This window comes from Oncorhynchus gorbuscha, linkage group LG14 (genome assembly GCF_021184085.1).
Source record: "Oncorhynchus gorbuscha isolate QuinsamMale2020 ecotype Even-year linkage group LG14, OgorEven_v1.0, whole genome shotgun sequence".
NCBI classification, from domain to species: domain Eukaryota; kingdom Metazoa; phylum Chordata; class Actinopteri; order Salmoniformes; family Salmonidae; genus Oncorhynchus; species Oncorhynchus gorbuscha.
This window is the reverse complement of record NC_060186.1, coordinates 39,599,769-39,617,098: the sequence shown is the minus strand read 5'-3', so window position 1 is coordinate 39,617,098 and position 17,330 is coordinate 39,599,769. Positions and strand designations below refer to the sequence as shown.

Sequence of the window (17,330 nt, the reverse complement as noted above, 5' to 3'; positions counted from 1 at the left end):
CTTTATAATACAGTATACTGGTATCCTGATTACATGCACAGGCTGAGACCATTTTAGGAGTAAAAGAAAAGTTAAATATGTTTACAAAAATGTTGTGTTTATTCAATTTGCCATGTATATAGAAATTGGTAGGTTCAAATTGGACTGATGGTTAGTGTTTTTACATTTTGTAAACAGAAAACTGTGTTTCCTCAACTTGTCTTTTCATTCAACTGGGGATGTTTCAGAGTTACACGGATGCAAGTGCACCTCCGATTTTTGCCTTAGAACTTGCAGAGGCCATAGTTCACATTCAAGTGAAGTGAGTGTATGCAGGGGCCTACGCCCCCCCATCCCTGAGTCACACCCAGTGCAGACGTTCTCACACTTATCTACCTGTGAAATCTTTCATACCTCTCATAATTGGTCAATGACTGTATCAGCAAACTGCATCAGGTGGGTTTTTTTTACATGCTTTTTACACAGATTATATGGATTATTGTATTAGTAGATTGTGGTGCATCAATCTTTTTAAATGTAATAACTCTTAAGCTTGTAGTCACAAAGTTGTTTTTCTCTCCCGTTTTTCTAGAAGACTGCTTTGTGTTAATATTGTCCATTTGAAATAACTGTTATTTGCTTATTCTCTACTTACCTTGTTCATTTTTAAATGCTACACAACCCTAATGAATTCAAATGACTTAACAACCATTGTAAATACAGTGTTGCGTAAACCCCCTTTTCATTCATTTCAATTGCTAGTGTTATATAAATGACATTTTTGTCTAGACACCATTTCTGTTTATGAAATAAAGAATCATATCATGTACGTTATTTTTGTCCCCTTTTTTCTATCTGCAAATGCAAATAAATATTGTTTACATCGTCGTATTCTTTCACTAAATCATAATCTGTACTTTTAAGGTGTAATTCGAATCAAAGGTATATGGACTATCTGATTAAAAATCATATCAGATTTGAAATAAGGTGTAAAGTAGTCACATAAGAAGAGGACCCAAGTGTTTCTTGTCCCTTTGCACAGTGAGAAAGATGGTTTGGGAGGCAAAGAAAAGTCCAAGAGCCACAGTTGGAGAGTTACAGAACGCCACCTCCAAGCCAAAAGGCTATTTGGAAGGGTTTCTATTTTCTTTAAACGCCTGTATTGTGAGCAACCAACAATTGTAAACACTTGGTGTTTGCTAAATGGCATTGGCACTTGGGTTGGAACCTGGTGCTCTGGTCAGATGAGAAAAAAATAAAGCTCTTTGGCCACGCCCACCAGTGATCGGTTTGATCATCATATCCCACAATGTTTTACATGTATTATCAATCAAAATGTTGAATTCTCATCTTATGAGAAGACTGTCTTTTAGCAAAATGTCACTACAAGTAGCTTGCAGTCATATCACTTTGACAAAAAATATAAAATTCCACGAATGCAATTACATTTGATGCCACAGATATTTCTTGCAAAGATTGCATGTGACATATCAAACATTTGAAATTAGAACTACCCAAGCAAACATATACTGAACAAAAATATGAATGTAACATGTAAAGTGTTGGTCGCATGTTTCATGAGCTGAAATAAAAGATCCCAGAAATGTTCCACTACGCACAAAAAAATGTATTCTCTCAAATGTTGTGCAGAAATTTGTTTACATCCCTCTTAGTGAGCATTTCTCCTCCCATATAATCCATCCACCTGATAGGTGTGGCATATCAAGATACTGGTCAAACAGCATGATCATTACACAGGTGCACCTTGTTCTGGGGACAATAAAAGGCCACTCTAAAATGTGAAGTTTTGTGTCACATCACAATGCCACAGATGTCTCAAGTTTTGAGGGAGCGGGCAATTGGCATAATGATTGCTGGAATGTCCACCAGAGGTGTTGCCAGATAATTGAATGTTAATTTATCTTCCCATAACCCCATCACCACCATGGGGCACTCTGTTCACAACGTTGTCATCAGCAAACCACTCACCCACACCAAGCCATACATGCTGTCTGCCATCTACCCGGTACAGTTGAAACCGGGATTCATCCGTGAAGAGCACACTTCTCCAGCGTGCGAGTGGCCATCAAAACTGAGCATTTGCCCACTGAAGTCAGTTATGACACCAAACTGCAGTCAGGTCAAGACCCTGGTGAGGATGACGGGCACGCAGATGAGCTTCCCTGAAATGGTTTCATCAGCTGTCCAGGTGGCTGGTCTCAGACGATCCCACAGGTGAAGAAGCCGGATGTGGAAGTCCTAGTCTAGCGTGGTTACACATGGTCTGCGGTTGTGAGTCCGGTTGGACGCACTGCCAAATTCTCCAAAACAAGATTGGAGGGGGCTTATGGTATGGGTAGACATAAGCTACCAATACTTTGATGAGATCCTGAGGCCCATTGTCGTGCCATTCATCCGCCGCCATCACCTTATGTTTCAGCATAATACATGGCCCCTTATTGCAAGGAACTGTACACAATTCCTGGAAGCTGACCTCCAGTTCTTCCATGGTCTGCATATTCACCAGACATGTCACCCATTGAGCATGTTTGGGATGCTCTGGATCAACGTGTATGACAGCGTGTTCCAGTTCCTGTCAATATCCAGCAACTCCGCACAGCCATTGAAGAGGAGACAACATTCCACAGATACTGATTGGTTTTCTGATCCACGCCCCTACTTTTTTTTTTAAGGTACAGTATCTGTGACCAACAGATGCATATCTGTACTCCCAGTCATGTGAAATCCATAGATTGGGGCCTAATGGATTTCTATCAATTGACTGATGTCCTTATGTGAACTGTAACTCAGTAAAATCTTAGAAATTGTTGCATGATGCATTTATATTTTTGTTCAGTGTAACTATACTAATGCGTTTACTGCTCATCCACAATACATATGTTATTATGAATACAATTAGAAGGCGAATGTTGCTTCATAATCAGTGTCCCCAGATCCTTCTGGTCCCTCAGCCAGTTCTCACTTTTTCATGATTGAAGACAGTTCCAGAATCATGCTCTGAAAGATTGAAATATGCAACATGAGTTAGTCAGTAGTTATTTAATCCGAATCTTAGCCTTAGAAACACATGATGAGAATCCTACAATGCATTCTCCATTTAAAAAAAATTGTGTTGTGTAATAATTCTCCTTACCATTGACATTCTTCGTCCACTGGCTGGAGGCGGGGTCATAGGTGGGCTCTCTCCTTGGGCGATACGCTTGGCCTCTGTGTCCGTCCCACTCCCGGAGTTCGGGCTATCAGAAGGACTGTCCAGGTTGGTCTGAGAGAGTCCTCGGGACATGAAGCTAGCCTTCCTCCCCGTGGGATAGTGACCACTGTCAGGTGAATCACTCATGTCACTGTAATCCTGCAGAGCGCTGACCCGGCTCTGTTTGCGTAGCTGTTTCCACAGGGCTGCTGGTATCTCCATATGGCTGGCCATAAGGGAAGGCCGTGGCTGTGCTCCGCCGTGCCTGGGATGGCCTGAGCCTTTAGGCCCGTTGGAGTCATCACTGCTGCATGAGTGGTTCCTCTGGTCCAGGGTGTAGTGGTGCTCCACAGTCCTCAGCTGTCGCAGGGACTGGAGCTCAGTCTGTCTGAGGTACTGCTCTGAGTCGTTGGTGCCGCCACTATCGTTGCGAGGAGCTACCGAATGCAGGTACAAGGGGATAGCATCCACGTGGCTGTTAGGGACCATTGTGTAGGCCGTCTGAGTGAGTCGCATCATCTTTTGGGGTGATGAGTTTGTGAGGACACACACCTGCTGGACCATGGAGTTTTTCTTGGACCTGAACACTAACAAGCTTTCGTCATCTGCACCTTTATTTCCATACAGACTTTGCTTGACTTTTTTCACTCCCAGGTGGAATATCTCGAGGAGATTCAAGAACAAAGAAACCCCAGCGATGACGAGCATGAAGATCATGAAAATGTTCTTCTCAGTTGGTCTGGACACAAAGCAATCCACACTGTTCGGGCAAGGCAATCTCTCACATTTGTACAAAGGATCCAATCCAACTCCGTACAGCACATATTGTCCCACTATGAAGCCAACTTCCACCACTGACCTCGTCAAGATATGGAAAACATATGTGCGCAGCAAGGAGCCCCTGAGTGGAGCTTTCCTTACTCTCTTCTGTTCCTCCAGCTTCCTCAGCTCCCTCTCTATCCTCTGTCTGTCCTCGTGAACGGGCTCAGCGCCCTCTAGCTCCGCTTTCAGGAAGGCTTTTTTCTTGTGTCTCTCTTTTTCAAGGGCCCTCAAACGGTACAGTGCATGTCCCATGTACACCAGAGAGGGAGAGGACACGAAAATGATTTGTAACACCCAGTATCGGATAAGAGAAATGGGGAATGCATCATCGTAGCACACGTTCTTACACCCAGGCTGGTCCGTGTTGCACACAAACTCACTCTGCTCATCGTCCCAAACATCCTCTGCTGCCACACCAAGAACGAGCATCCGGAATATAAAAAGGATGGTTAGCCAGATTTTACCCACGATGGTTGAATGAATATGTACCTCTTCTAAGATACTCCCCAACAAGTTCCAATCCCCCATCTTCTGAGTCACATATCCTTATGCTATAAAAAAGATTTTACATACATGAATTTCCACTGGGCCATGCATGGTATTTTCTAAATACCTCACAGGATAAGCACATTTTTCATAGTTTAGTGTGTATATATTTCATGATTCCAATGCAATTGTCCTCTTTCAAATGTAGACTGTGCAAGCATGCAATATCAAAATAAAGGATTTAAGAGTAAGAAACAACTTACATGTCAACGAGGTTGTGTGTTCCACTTGCTTCAGAAATACCTGAATATTTGGTAGAATGTACGTTTTGTTTCCACCCATTGACGAGATAGGCGACCCATCTCTGAGAATCGCTACAGTGAGTGTATCGCCAATCTGTTTGCAAGCAGGATTCATAGATTGCGAGGATCGATCCACCAAGCGACGGGACAATGGCCCGGGGCTTGTTTTACCACACAGTTGTTGATGGCAGGACATGTAACGTTTCCAACAGCACCAATCAGCTCACGGCCTAGCTTTGAATGTCCAATACATGTCAAATGCAGGCTATTTTTACTTTCCAAATAGCTCTTGATCTTCACTGTATGCTGGTGTTATGTTTATATATGATCTAAATCTGCTTAACTAAATGTTTTCAAATGACCAAGTCAAAATGAACAATCTATTGGGTCAGACAGAATGCTCAACGAGTCATGCCCCATCTCATAGTTCACTGCACGGTGGGCTATTTAAGGCACTGGACTAGTCTGGCAACAGACCAACCAGACCTCCCCAAAAGTTCTGTTAATTAAATAAATGAAAACTGTTAACAGATGACACAATTAGAACAACATATTCACATGGTTTCCATTGATATTTAGTAGCCCATTTAGATTCCTAAAAATGAGTTAACAATTTAGTCATTGGAAAGAAAAATCAATTATGGAATGTATTGAACACTTACTTTTACATTGCGTGGTACTGTGTGGTTAAAGGGATAGTCCACCCAAATTATAACATGGCATATTGGTTTCCTTACCCTGTAAACAGTCGATGGACAAGGTGTGACGGCAATCTATGCTTTGGTTTTGTTTACCTGGCCGTTTCAAAGGCTAACTTTTTAGCATTTGTGGTACAAATCCAACGCAAGTCAATGTTACCTACATTAGCGGCCAGTTAAACAATAACAAAGCCCAGATTGCTGTCATACTTTCTCCCTAGACGGTTTACAGGGTAAGGAATCCCAAACATATTTTTGTGAAATATCCCTTTAATACACCCAAATGTGAGTCTCAACCCCATGATCCCATTCCATGACATTCATTTCTCATGAAAGAGAAGGTGTCCTTACAATCACTCTGCTATAACCAACTTCATTCAACTTTGTTTCAGTGAGCTAAGGCAAGTACATCCTTAGGCACTGACTTCAATTCCCATACTTCGTGGCCCAGTTTCTGCATATTTATATTAGAGCATGTATTACCTTGAAACATTGCCCTCCAGAAGGATTAATTATTAATGAACAATATCACATGACAGCTGTTGCAGCAAAAATAAGTGTGCTGAACTATGACCATGAAGCTTTTATACTTTTGGCCAGAAGATATGCTGCCCGTTGCTAATAAAACCTAAGCAGCAGTTGAGAATGTGCCTAAAATATGCTGTACTCATTTGGGTGGCAAGTAGTCATTGAGTTCAATTTCCATTAATAAATCAAAACCAAGTTAAATAAATACACTTTATTTACAAAACCAAAATATGCACAATATACAGTGTACATTTGTTTAACCAGGTAGTCACTCATCCAAAACCAACCAACCAAAAATCTGACAGGAAATGTTCCCCTTAAAATCCTTAATTTCTATAAACATACCACCTTGAATCGTACATAAAATTGAACGTGTACGCCTTATTTATTCATTTAACTGACCATCTTGAAGTCAGTACAATATATATCCAAAATAGAATACTGTTGACATACCGTACAGTAAAATGTACTTTCTGCCATGTGACCTTACAGCATTTAATAAGATATAAATGTGACCTGAATTGTAGTTCCAATCTTTAATTCCAAACAACCCCCCCCCAGACGTTGTATAAAAAGTAACTTTAGTACATACGACAATGCTCCATAAAAGTATCAGAGACAACTCCCCATTTACTGCTAAAAATGTGTCAATTAGTTCAGATTAAATGTATGATTGCAGCAGTGTTTAACTCCACGTACGGTATAAACTTGCTGGGGCATATTAAGAGTTGTGAAGTTGATATGGGATATTGCCCAGGATCAACATGGTAGATCGGATTTAACGCTGTGGGGAGATGATACATTGAAGCCTGTGTGGATGTTACCTCAAGGATATTCTGATCCTTGCTGACCACCCATCAAACAAACAAAAAACAAAAACAATTCAGTTTGAGATCTAGTTGGTTTGGCCTTCATATGTTCCAGGGCCATCAATTCCAGGGATCAAATTCAGATGATCTGCTTCTGCTCATTCATCAAATGGGAAATTTGAGCCTTGACCTTGCGACATCTGAGTTAAAAAAATAAAAAAAAAGCATAGTACACGAAATCTTCATTGAATGAAGAAAAATTCTACGATTCTAGAAAGTCAACTTGCCATCTTCTTCTTCTTAAAAAGCTTCATCAGCTGGGAAAATCTCTCTGCGATCTAAAAGATATATATATATATTTTTTAAATACTCAAATATACAGAACCGACATTAATGCTCAGCAATAACTACTAGTCTCAAATCAAAAACATAGAATTCCATTACTATGAAAAAGAAAACTCCAAACACAGCAAATAGGTAAAGACGTACCTGAGCGGGTGTCTTGTTCATCTTCTCCGATAGGGAAGAGAAAGTATCTGGAGAGGCACCTTTCATCTTCAGCGCGAGGAGAATATCTCGGTCTTCATCCCTTTAAAAGAAAACGATGGTTTTCAGTGAAAATCATGACACTTGACCTTGAAGACTCCCCAACAGCTAACATGCAAGATGGTACGTAAACAAAAAGGCATGAAAGTTAAAACCCAACTCACCTTGTCCAAGTCACCACCACTGCCCCCTTTCTTATGATGATATTCTTGGCAGACAGGCTGTTGGGTGATGGGGTAGATTGGGGTGGAGTAGTGACTTTACTTCTCTCGCTCTTGGAGCTTCTAGTCTCCTTTCCTTTGGCCCTTTTTGAGGACTTATTTTTATGCTTGATCTTCTCAGGGATCACGTCCTTTTTAGGCCGCTTTGCTTTCATTTCGACGTGGTGCCTTGTCCGCTTTTTCCCCGTCTTACCCTTGCTGTGGTCCCTCTCCGGTGTGTCTTCTATGATGGTGAGGCATGGTGAAGACAGCGCAGATGCTGTTTCGGTGCCTGTGGAAAGGTAGAAAGGAGGACTGGCCTCTGAAAAATGGGTTTTCGAAGGAGTTTTTCCTTGGTCTTTGCCATGTTGTTCTTCTCCTGGTGGTGTTTGAGGGCCTGAGACAGCCCTTGGATTGATGTCTGCACGTATGGGGTAGATAACTGGGTTGGTGCAGTTGACTTGTGGGCTTGTGGAGTTGACACATGGGTAGCTTGAGTTTGTGTCTTTGTTGGTAGAGTTATTTCCTGGGTAGGTAGAGTTTACACTTCCTGGGCTTGAAGAGTTGACTCCTTGGCTTGTTGATTTAATTCCTCGGCATGTGGGGTTGACCACTAGGCTGGTGGAGTTGTTGCCTAGGTTGGAGAAGTTGATGCCTGGGTTGGTGCAGTTGATGCCTAGGTTGGTGAAGTTGACACCTGAGTTGTTGGAGTTGATGTCTGGGCTGGTGTTTGCATGCCGTATCCTCACAATGAAATGATCATTTGACTTCTCCATCACTACTGCCTGCATGGGCAAGTGAGGCTTGAAGTGAAACAGGGGGTTAACAGGAGCCTCCCTAGTCCTGCCACCACCGCTTGACGCACCGCTGGAGTTGTCTGTGTCCAGGGCAAGGTGAATGTCCTGCTCTGTAGCATCTTCCCCATCCATAAGAGCATCCTCACTGAAATGTGCACTGATGACACTATCTGGAGCAGCCATGGGCTCCACGCTGGCTGGGTGCAAGAAGCTGAGGTGATTGTCAGACTTGAGAGGTGAAGGAATTGTGAGGGAGACAGCCAGATCTTCTGCCAAAATGGAATAAGATCTCTGCGAGAACACACTGGACTGCAATGTCATTTTGTCTTCTGGTAGGCTGGAGGGCACCTCCAACATGCAACTCTCATCCAACAAAGCTGGATTTAGTGGAATTTGGACTTTTGAATTTGGAGAGGAAAACTTGCAAGGTGAAATAGAAGACCATGTGGCAATGACTTTAGAGGGAGAACCAACTTTGGTTGTGGTACAAACTTTGCTTGGGGTGGTAACGCCTCGGAAGCGCTCTCCTTTCCGAGGAGTACCAAGAGGCCAGCCGTGATTGTCCCCAGCTGAGACATTAGTTTCTAGCAGATCAGACCCTTGTAACAGACACTTGAAGATCTCTCCCATCTGGGAGTCTGTCACCAGGTTGAATGTTAGGTTGGAGGCTTGCTGTTCTGTGAGGATTTCGAAGTCAGACTTGTCATGGAGTGAGCCATTTTGAGACAGCCGGCGAACATAGGCAGCCGTTTTCTCAGCAGACGAAGGGCTGTTTGATGATAAGATCTCTAACCCGTGTTGCAAAGGAGGTTGCATAAGAGGATGATCTGAGGTTTGAGGCTCTGATTCCTTGTCTTCTTCAAATGACATTTTAATATTTTTTCCTCTTCCAAGACCGGTTTTGCAAGGGGGGAGAGTCTGAGCCCTGTTTCTTTTTATGTTGGGTTCAACACAGTCTGTTAATTCCTCTTGCGGTCTTTTACTTGCAGATGTTCTGGACACACAATTCGTTTTTTGCACCGCTCCCTGCGGTCTTTTAAGTTTAGAGGCTGTGGACACCGATGACATCACTGGCTGCTTGGGGGACTTCACTGGCTGCTTGGGGGACTTCACTGGCTGCTTGGGGGACTTCACTGGCTGCTTGGGGGACTTCACTGGCTGCTTGGGGGACTTCACTGGCTGCTTGGAGAGACTCAAGTCCCTTTTTTCAGCTCCTGCAGACTGGTTTCCATTTGAGGATTTGCAAACACTTCTCAGAGCAGTCTGAATTTCCTTGAATAAGAAGTCTAACTGCACATTCACAAATTCCCACAGTTTCGACTTCATATTAAGTGGTTCCTGGTCAAAGATGCGGTTGACAATGCCATTATTTGATAACTTACTCAAAACAGACATTATGTTGTTCTTCAATTTCACTTTGAGGTCATCTTCTTGGCTGCATAGTTTAGTAAAGCTGACACTATCAACAAAGTCTGTAAAAGAGTCAAGGGACATGTCCATAACACCGCAGAAGCGTTCCTTAGAGAAGGTTGAACGAAGCTTCATGTACTTTTTCCTGCACGCATAGCGGATCTTTACAAACATGGCCATAACCTCCTCCACGGTACACAAGGCAGCTTTGGGTAACGGAGGTTGAACCGTTTTATAGCGAGATTTTGACATGGGGCTTCTAACTGGTGAAATCAAGGTTTTACTTAAGAGTTTAGAATTCCCTTTCTCTTCAAGAGACTTCTTGGAAAGCCTAGGGGATGACTTGGGAATTTGTTGACTTTTAACCGGGCTTGTGGGCCTAACCGTTTTGGCTGGAGAACTTGGCGTTTCTTCCCCTTCACTAAGGATTTCACCCTCTTCCAATTCATCCTCAGGGCTGGAAGAACGGACAGAAGCCCGATCCACAGCTTGTTGTGTAGCACTTGCAATGGAGCGGCCAGGATTCTTGTTCTCCATATTCACATCTAACTTCTTTGAATTGGGATCCCCAGCAGCACTGGTAAACTCTGTCAAATACAAGATTTTTGGTTTCATTAGCTAAGTAAAAGGCATAACCTGTAGGCCTATGTTGACAAAGTAAATTCAGTATCATGGAATTAGGCAGATGATTACAAACATAGGCTACTGCTGCATTTTCTTAACTTTGACAATAATTAAACATTTTCATACAATTAATAAAATCTTAACCATACCCATGGTGACATATCTTAAAGAGCAACTCCACCACTTTTCAACGTCATTTGATCATCTCCAGGACAATACCATTGTCTACATGTGAAAACAACTTTTGAAAGTTCTACCCGATTACATCATTAAAAATTTCAACAGTTTAAACTGTGATGTGGGGAGCAAGAAAATACTCTTCCCTCTGGCTAGAAACTCGTTGTAGACTTTGAAAAATCAACTGAAAAAAAAAATAAATAATAATCCCACCCTGTTATGTCACAGAGAAGCATTTTTTAGGACCTTTCCCATCTTTTTAACAACATATCATAGAAACGCGCCTTAGATGTACATGTAGACTCTGGTATGGTGCTGTAATGAATACGAGGTTCATTGTCATTTAAGTGATGAATTGTCATCTAAGTGATGCTTACCTTTGCGAAGACTCTTGACGTAAGCGGGTTTGCTGTGACATGGCGGCTGATGGCTTTTCCTCATTGGACGGACTGGGCTTGTGAGTGGGCTGATGGCATCTGGAATACCTTTAAGGCTGCCCAGTGTAAGCATCATCGAGTTCTCATCATGGGCCAATGGAATGGAGCTAGAGGGCTCAACATTCATGTCCTCATTCTCTGTGTGACTTGGCTCAGAATCAAGGGACTTTTTTGGCGTTTGTGACAAGCCACTGTTGTGCTGTGCTGATGGTGCAACCTCTCCCGTTGTGCTGCTCACCTTAGACACTTCAAAACCGCTCAACGGTGAACCTTGTTCCACAACAGTTCGCTCTTTCTCACACTCCAGAGGTATCTCTGTGGCATCTTCAACGATCTCAGATGGAATGCAGATCTCTGGAATTACCTCCATGCTAATCGTACTGGAAACACCATGCTTGGAAATATCTTGCACCTCTGCTGTCACGTCTAGACTAGAGGTTGAAATAACAGAGGCAGGCAGTGGCAATTGCAGAGATTCCGATGGTTCTTTTCCTGAAACACCTTCAACAGCAGGGTGTCCCACACAGACAGCAGCGGGTGGAACATGTGTCACAGTTTCAACAGCTTGACTTTCACAGACCAAAGCACTGGGAGTTTTACCGTTTGGCTTACACACCCGATTGTCAGTAATAAGAACTACATTTTCCTTTGAATGGTCAGGGGTAAATCCGTTAGACGATAGGCCAGTGTCAGTATTTGAATTGTTTCCACAATTCCCAGCCACAGTAAGAGCAGTGACAGCAGCAGCAGTAAAATCCTCAGACTCACTCGATTTATTCGCAGAGGCACATTCTTCAGGTCTGCTTTTCAGTGGAGTTCTCAAAACAATGGCACAGTCTGGAGCTGAAACACAAACCTCCCTGAGAGGTTCTGGTGTGGTGGGTTCAGTCCTCTGATCCACTGTGGCCTCCGGCAGCTCAGGCTTACCTTCAGAGACACCTTGGACAATAGTGTCTTCCACTTCTAACTGGCACTTAGGTTGCTTTTTGGCCACTGTGGCCTCAGTCAGACCTTTGTTAGCATCCTGACAAGGTTCTTTGTCTGTATGTCTAAGGTCAATACTTCCAGGTTCCGAAGGCATTGGGATTTCTGAAGTGGGCTGTACCACTGGGTCCTCAAATACCTCGTCGGTCTCTACCACACTGCTGTTGATTTCGTCTAAGATGAGTAACTTGTCGAGATCAGGCTGTCCACTGTCTTCCGCTGACTGGTCTTCAGAAACTTCCTCAGGTGGTGTGCCCTCCCGTTCCTTGGTTTCAGCACGCTGTCTTGGTTTTTTAACTGGTGACAGGGTAAGATTCAGAGTTTCCATGAAACTTAACTTTCTGTTTGGACCAGTTTCCTCTACAGAGCTTTTCGCAGCCACTTTAGCCTCAGATGGAAGAAATTCAGACTTCTCACCAGTCCTTTGCCCCCCGACTTTACTGTCGTCCATTGTCTTGTCCTTACTGCATCGGCCACTTTCCTTTGTTCTTCTTCTCTCTGTACAAGTGCTTTTTCTTTCTCCTGATTTTTTTGATGTATTCTTTTCTTTTCTGACCTCATCCTCTCTTCTTCTCTCCTCTTTCCTTTGACGGTCCCTTGGAGGACTTGTCCCTCCCTTGCGATTAAAAGATTCACAGGCATGCTTTCTGTTAGAGGAAATGTCTTTAGTACCTCTACTATGCCTATTACCATCACCCTTATCACGCCTGAGCTCCTGATAATGCCGACTAGAACCTTTTGATTGATAGGCTGCACAATCTTTAGACAATCCTTCGGAAGTGCGGTCAGAGGAAGCAGTGCAATGCAAAATGTCAGAGGTTGGATTTTTGGCCCGCTCTGATCTCCTGCGTACCTCAACATCTGAGAGACGAGGGCATCTGCTTGACTTGGAGTTATATTTTCGCTGCTCATTTGAGTCGGACAGCCTCGGATTTCCACCTCCGCCTTCTCTGTGCTTGGTTTGTTTCGGCTCGTCTGACGGGTCAAGTTCACGTGTAGGGTGTCTATTCACACAGTCCTGGCTGGAACTACCAACAGTGCGTTTCACTGGAGCTTCTGAATCTCCTTTAGCGGTCTTTGAAGTGACAGGAAGAGGTGGTCTGAGAACTGTTGCATCAAGAAGAGGTGGTCTGACAACTGTTGTATCAGGAAGAGGTGGTCGGAAAACTGTTGCATCAGAGGGGGTTGGAGGGAGAAGGGGGTGGACCACATCTCTGTCTTTACAGAGTAGCTGGCTAAGATCCTTTACAACACAATCCTGTCTAGGACCCGGGGGTTGACTTGGTGGAGGCTGCCCTGTAATATTCTGTCTAGTTGGAACAAGTGGTTGGCTAAGTTGAGACGGCCCAGTAGGATTCAGTCGGGTTGGAACTTGTGGTTGGCTAGGTTGTGACTGCCCTGTAGGATTCAGTCGGTTTGGAACTTGTGGTTGGCTAGGTTGAGACGGCCCCGTAGGATTCAGTCGGGTTGGAACTTGTGGTTGGCTAAGTTGAGACGGCCCCGTAGGATTCAGTCGGTTTGGAACTTGTGGTTGGCTAAGTTGAGACGGCCCCGTAGGATTCAGTCGGTTTGGAACTTGTGGTTGGCTAAGTTGAGACGGCCCCGTAGGATTCAGTCGGTTTGGAATTGGATTTCTCAGGCAGTTCATCTGAGATTGATGGTGAACTACAGGACCCCTCCTTGGCCTGAAACTAAAAGTTGAAACATAATTTACTCACATGCTTAGATTTACAGAGAGTTCATAGAAAGTATACATTTGTGTCAAATGTGTATTTTTTTGTTCTTGCCTGTCCCCGTTGGAGATGTACATCCCTAAATAACCGTGAGTACCCTGCCAACTACGAGTTACCACTTCACAGGTGTATATGAAGGTCCAAGACACTTGCCTTTGGCTCAACCTATTTATCTCCTCGTCCTTCCGCACAACCTCCATTTTAGCGGTCTTGATGAGCGCACAGATGTTCTTCTTCAGGCGGCTGTTCTCGGTGTTCAGCGTTGTATTCTTCAAAGGGAAAACGCATGTCAAGCACGTAAGTGGTAACACTAACTTACACCAACTGTAATGTAATTAGTTCGGGACAAGAGCGTCTGCTAAATGACTAAAAATGTAAATGGGATAATCAATGTGATAATTTTGCCAATTTAGCCTTTTCATCGCGACAGAATCACATTCATGATTGTCATGGAACATTTTTATTTGTACAATCAAATTATTTCAAGGGGTACTACTAATACATGAGTGACTCTTAAGACTTTCTATTACTAACCTGTGTTTCAGTCTGCTGCAACCTTCTCATTAACTCATCAACTTGGCTTTGTGCTGCATTGAATCTGGTCCTCAACTGTAATGAGATAGGGGGTACTGATGGTTATTCATTTCTGATGGGAAAAGGAGCTGTGTACCAGCATTCCATTTAAGACAAACCCGGGGGTTTAAATAAATAATGCATATATGAATTGGATAAGCATTATGGTACACACCTCATTGTAGGAAGACTCTCTATCCTGCTGTTCTTCTGTTATGATTTCTTCATACAAATCCATATATTTCAGATTCTGTGGTGAGAGGAGTGTGTAATTCCTTTCTGTAATAAGATCGCACAAATACAAAGTGTATTTTCAGTTCTCATATCAGCAACGTGGGTATCTTTTCTACTTGTAAAAAAAATATATATATATATATATATATCTGACCATCTTGTAAAGAAACCAATGTGTGTGTTTGAGTGATGTTTACCTGCGTTCGAATTCATCTTTGGACTTTCTAAACCAAAATAAATATCCACAGAGTCTTCATTGAAAGCTGGTGTGGTATCTGTCGGGTAAAAGTATTGCAAAGTTACCCACATATTGCACTTCATGTAATTTGATCAGATGGAATAATATTACTGCAGAAATGCCTTATATTATTGGATACAGTACAGATAATATGCTTATGTAGTAAGGGATCCACATAAGATAGGTATGTGTGTTTTCTTTGAGTGTATAAATCCGGTATGGCGCGACCCTTACCGAACAATACAAGAGAGAATAGGAGAATTCATACTTTTCCATAAGAGTGCTTTGTGACAGAACAGTTACGCAATAAGAATACAGATCAACTCATGGCAGTAACTATACTAAACAACAATATAAAACGCAACATGGGAAGTGTTGGTCTAATGTTTCATGAGCCGAGATAAATTATCTTTTAAATGTTCCATATGCACAAAAAGCTTCTCTCAATTTGTGTGCACAATTTTGTTTACTTCTCTCGGCTACAGACAATTTTGTGAGAAGAGCTGACAAACACTGCTCTAGCTCTGTCAACTGTCACCGTAGATGTAGAAGTGTGCCATAGGCAGATACGGCAGACTGAGACGCATCCAATGCAAAAAAAACACATCTCTAGCTTAAACTGATTTTTTATGGGGATTGTTTTTTATTATTATGCTAATTCGATTTTCAACCTTAGGGGGATGTATTAAAGTATCTGTGACCAACAACTGCATATCTGTATTCACAGTCATCAGAAATCCACAGATTAGGGACCAATGAATTTATGTAAATTAACTGATTTCCTTATATGAACTGTAACTCAGTAAAATCTTTGCAATTGTTGCATTTATATTTTTCTTCAGTGTACTTTAGGGAAGTTGTACCATGTCTTTCAGCAGTATATAACCCACCCAACTACCTCATCCCCATATTGTTATTTATTTTTGCTCTTTTGCACCCCAGTATCTCTACTTGCACATCATAATCTGCACATCTATCACTCCAGTGTTAATACTAAATTGTAATTGTTTCACCACTATGGTCTATTTATTGCCTTACCTCCCTAATCTTACTACATTTGCACACACTGTATATAGATTTTTCTGTTGTTTTATTGACTGTACGTTTGTTTATCCCATGTGTAACTCTGTGTTGTTGTTTTTGTCGCACTGCTTTGCGTTATCTTGGTCGGGTCGCAGTTGTCAATGAGAACTGGTTCTCAACTGGCCTACCTGGTTAAATAAAGGTGAAATAAAAATAAATAAAAAATCCACCATCTATGGACAGTGAAATAGGTTATAGCATTGTACTCACTATGGTGGTCTTGGCTGAGGTCACCATACACTTCATCCATCAAATCCCCCTCCATTCTCCTGATGCTCAATCAATGGCTCAGAGATGTACCTGGAAGAAACGATGCATAATTTGTGAGGCCATGCATTACTTGCAAAAGAGTCCAGATATCTTGAAATTGGTGAGGTCGATTGGAAAAGTGATCAGCAACACATTTGGACCTTCTAGAGACTAATGCCTGGATTTGAAAAGAAGTAACGTTAAGTTATCTTGTAGCATGATCACACAACTAGCTAGATCTTATAATGATCAGTAAGCTTTCTAATGTCAACTACTTTAGCTAGTTATTAACAGTAAGCTGCCTAATGTCAACTAGCAAGCTACCTAGGATCTAAGAAGCATAACGTTACAAAACATGTTACTCTGGCTGGAATGGCTAGCACAAGGGCTTCTGCTGGGTTGGTGGTAGCTACTAACTAGTACCAATGCCTAGATTGAGTAGCTAGTAAGCTTGTTAGTTAGCCAGTCATTTAGTTAACAACAAAACAATTATGTTTGTAGTTCATTGAGCAAACTTAAAATGAGCTATGTCGGCTCCTTGTAACGTCACATGCACCAAGGGCAAGGATATGATGGAATGACACAGCCACAAAATAGTTACCGTTACAATACTTTAGCTAGCGGACTGACACAAGCCAGCTAACGTTAGCTAGCTATGGGACCCACACAAACGTACCCATCTACAAACTCAAGACACCGAGGAACATTAAATCATGAAAAAACCTTGGAATGTGAATTTACACAAACTATCTACTCACCATATGACAATCGATTCTAAGAATGTTGTTTAGCATGTTATTATTCTTTATCATCTGTTTACAATCACTGTCGCGACGACTCGACAACCTTCTTCAGGGAGCAGGAAATAACGACATTTTCCCGCGGTCTCTGCAAGACACATGCAGCACCTCTTCCGGGACTTTCAAGCGTTCAAAATAAAATTATTAAATAAAAACAGCCTGTTGTTTAGGCCAGACTCAATCAAAGCCAAAGTCAATAAAATACTTTCTAATCATAGGAAACCACAGTTTCACACCTCGAAAACGCTGTCATTAAATTGTGAATCATCTTTAATTGGAACCTCCCAATAAATATATTTATAACTATGTCCTTGTTCTATCTGTGCTGTTGGGTGTCTTTTATGAAATTGGTTTAGATTTATCCAAAGCAAAAAGCATCTATCTCAAGTAGGTATGCTTGTCGCTTCCAT

The 17,330-nt window shown here is 42.3% G+C and overlaps 2 protein-coding genes across 4 annotated transcripts; both read right to left on the bottom strand.

The window, feature by feature from the left end:
- Window positions 1–2,621: 2,621 nt before the first annotated feature.
- Window positions 2,622–5,172, bottom strand: LOC123995732 (gap junction alpha-10 protein-like). 2 transcript variants are annotated; one of them, XM_046299400.1, is made up of 3 exons: window positions 4,762–5,172; window positions 3,134–4,563; window positions 2,622–2,997 (listed from the first exon to the last, which is right to left on the bottom strand). In XM_046299400.1, the coding sequence occupies exons 2-3, from the start codon at window positions 4,538–4,540 to the stop codon at window positions 2,959–2,961; spliced, it is 1,446 nt and encodes a 481-aa protein (XP_046155356.1). In that variant the 5' UTR covers window positions 4,541–4,563; window positions 4,762–5,172; the 3' UTR covers window positions 2,622–2,958. The 2 variants fall into 2 exon arrangements, with proteins under 2 accessions (XP_046155356.1, XP_046155357.1); XM_046299401.1 differs by having other exon boundaries at window positions 3,134–4,416.
- Window positions 5,173–6,222: 1,050 nt separating this feature from the next.
- On the bottom strand, window positions 6,223–17,249 carry LOC123994924 (CASP8-associated protein 2-like). 2 transcript variants are annotated; one of them, XM_046298040.1, is made up of 11 exons: window positions 16,879–17,249; window positions 16,082–16,171; window positions 14,748–14,825; window positions 14,492–14,595; window positions 14,278–14,352; window positions 13,897–14,012; window positions 10,967–13,701; window positions 7,546–10,375; window positions 7,325–7,424; window positions 7,123–7,173; window positions 6,223–7,035 (listed from the first exon to the last, which is right to left on the bottom strand). In XM_046298040.1, the coding sequence occupies exons 2-11, from the start codon at window positions 16,134–16,136 to the stop codon at window positions 6,994–6,996; spliced, it is 6,186 nt and encodes a 2,061-aa protein (XP_046153996.1). In that variant the 5' UTR covers window positions 16,137–16,171; window positions 16,879–17,249; the 3' UTR covers window positions 6,223–6,993. The 2 variants fall into 2 exon arrangements, with proteins under 2 accessions (XP_046153996.1, XP_046153997.1); XM_046298041.1 differs by having other exon boundaries at window positions 6,223–7,173; window positions 16,879–17,248.
- Window positions 17,250–17,330: the final 81 nt, after the last annotated feature.

Bases quoted from the DNA above. Each gene is read 5' to 3' on its own strand.
- LOC123995732 (XM_046299400.1), bottom strand. From the start codon at position 4,540: ATGGGGGATTGGAACTTGTTGGGGAGTATCTTAGAAGAGGTACATATT. The intron at 2,998-3,133 runs GTAAGGAGAATT...TCAATCTTTCAG, and splicing joins GTGGACGAAGAATGTCAATG to AGCATGATTCTGGAACTGTC.
- LOC123994924 (XM_046298040.1), bottom strand. From the start codon at position 16,136: ATGGAGGGGGATTTGATGGATGAAGTGTATGGTGACCTCAGCCAAGAC. The intron at 14,596-14,747 runs GTAAACATCACT...ATCTTATTACAG, and splicing joins AAAGATGAATTCGAACGCAG to AAAGGAATTACACACTCCTC. The intron at 7,036-7,122 runs GCAAGTTGACTT...TTTTTAACTCAG, and splicing joins TTTTTAAGAAGAAGAAGATG to ATGTCGCAAGGTCAAGGCTC.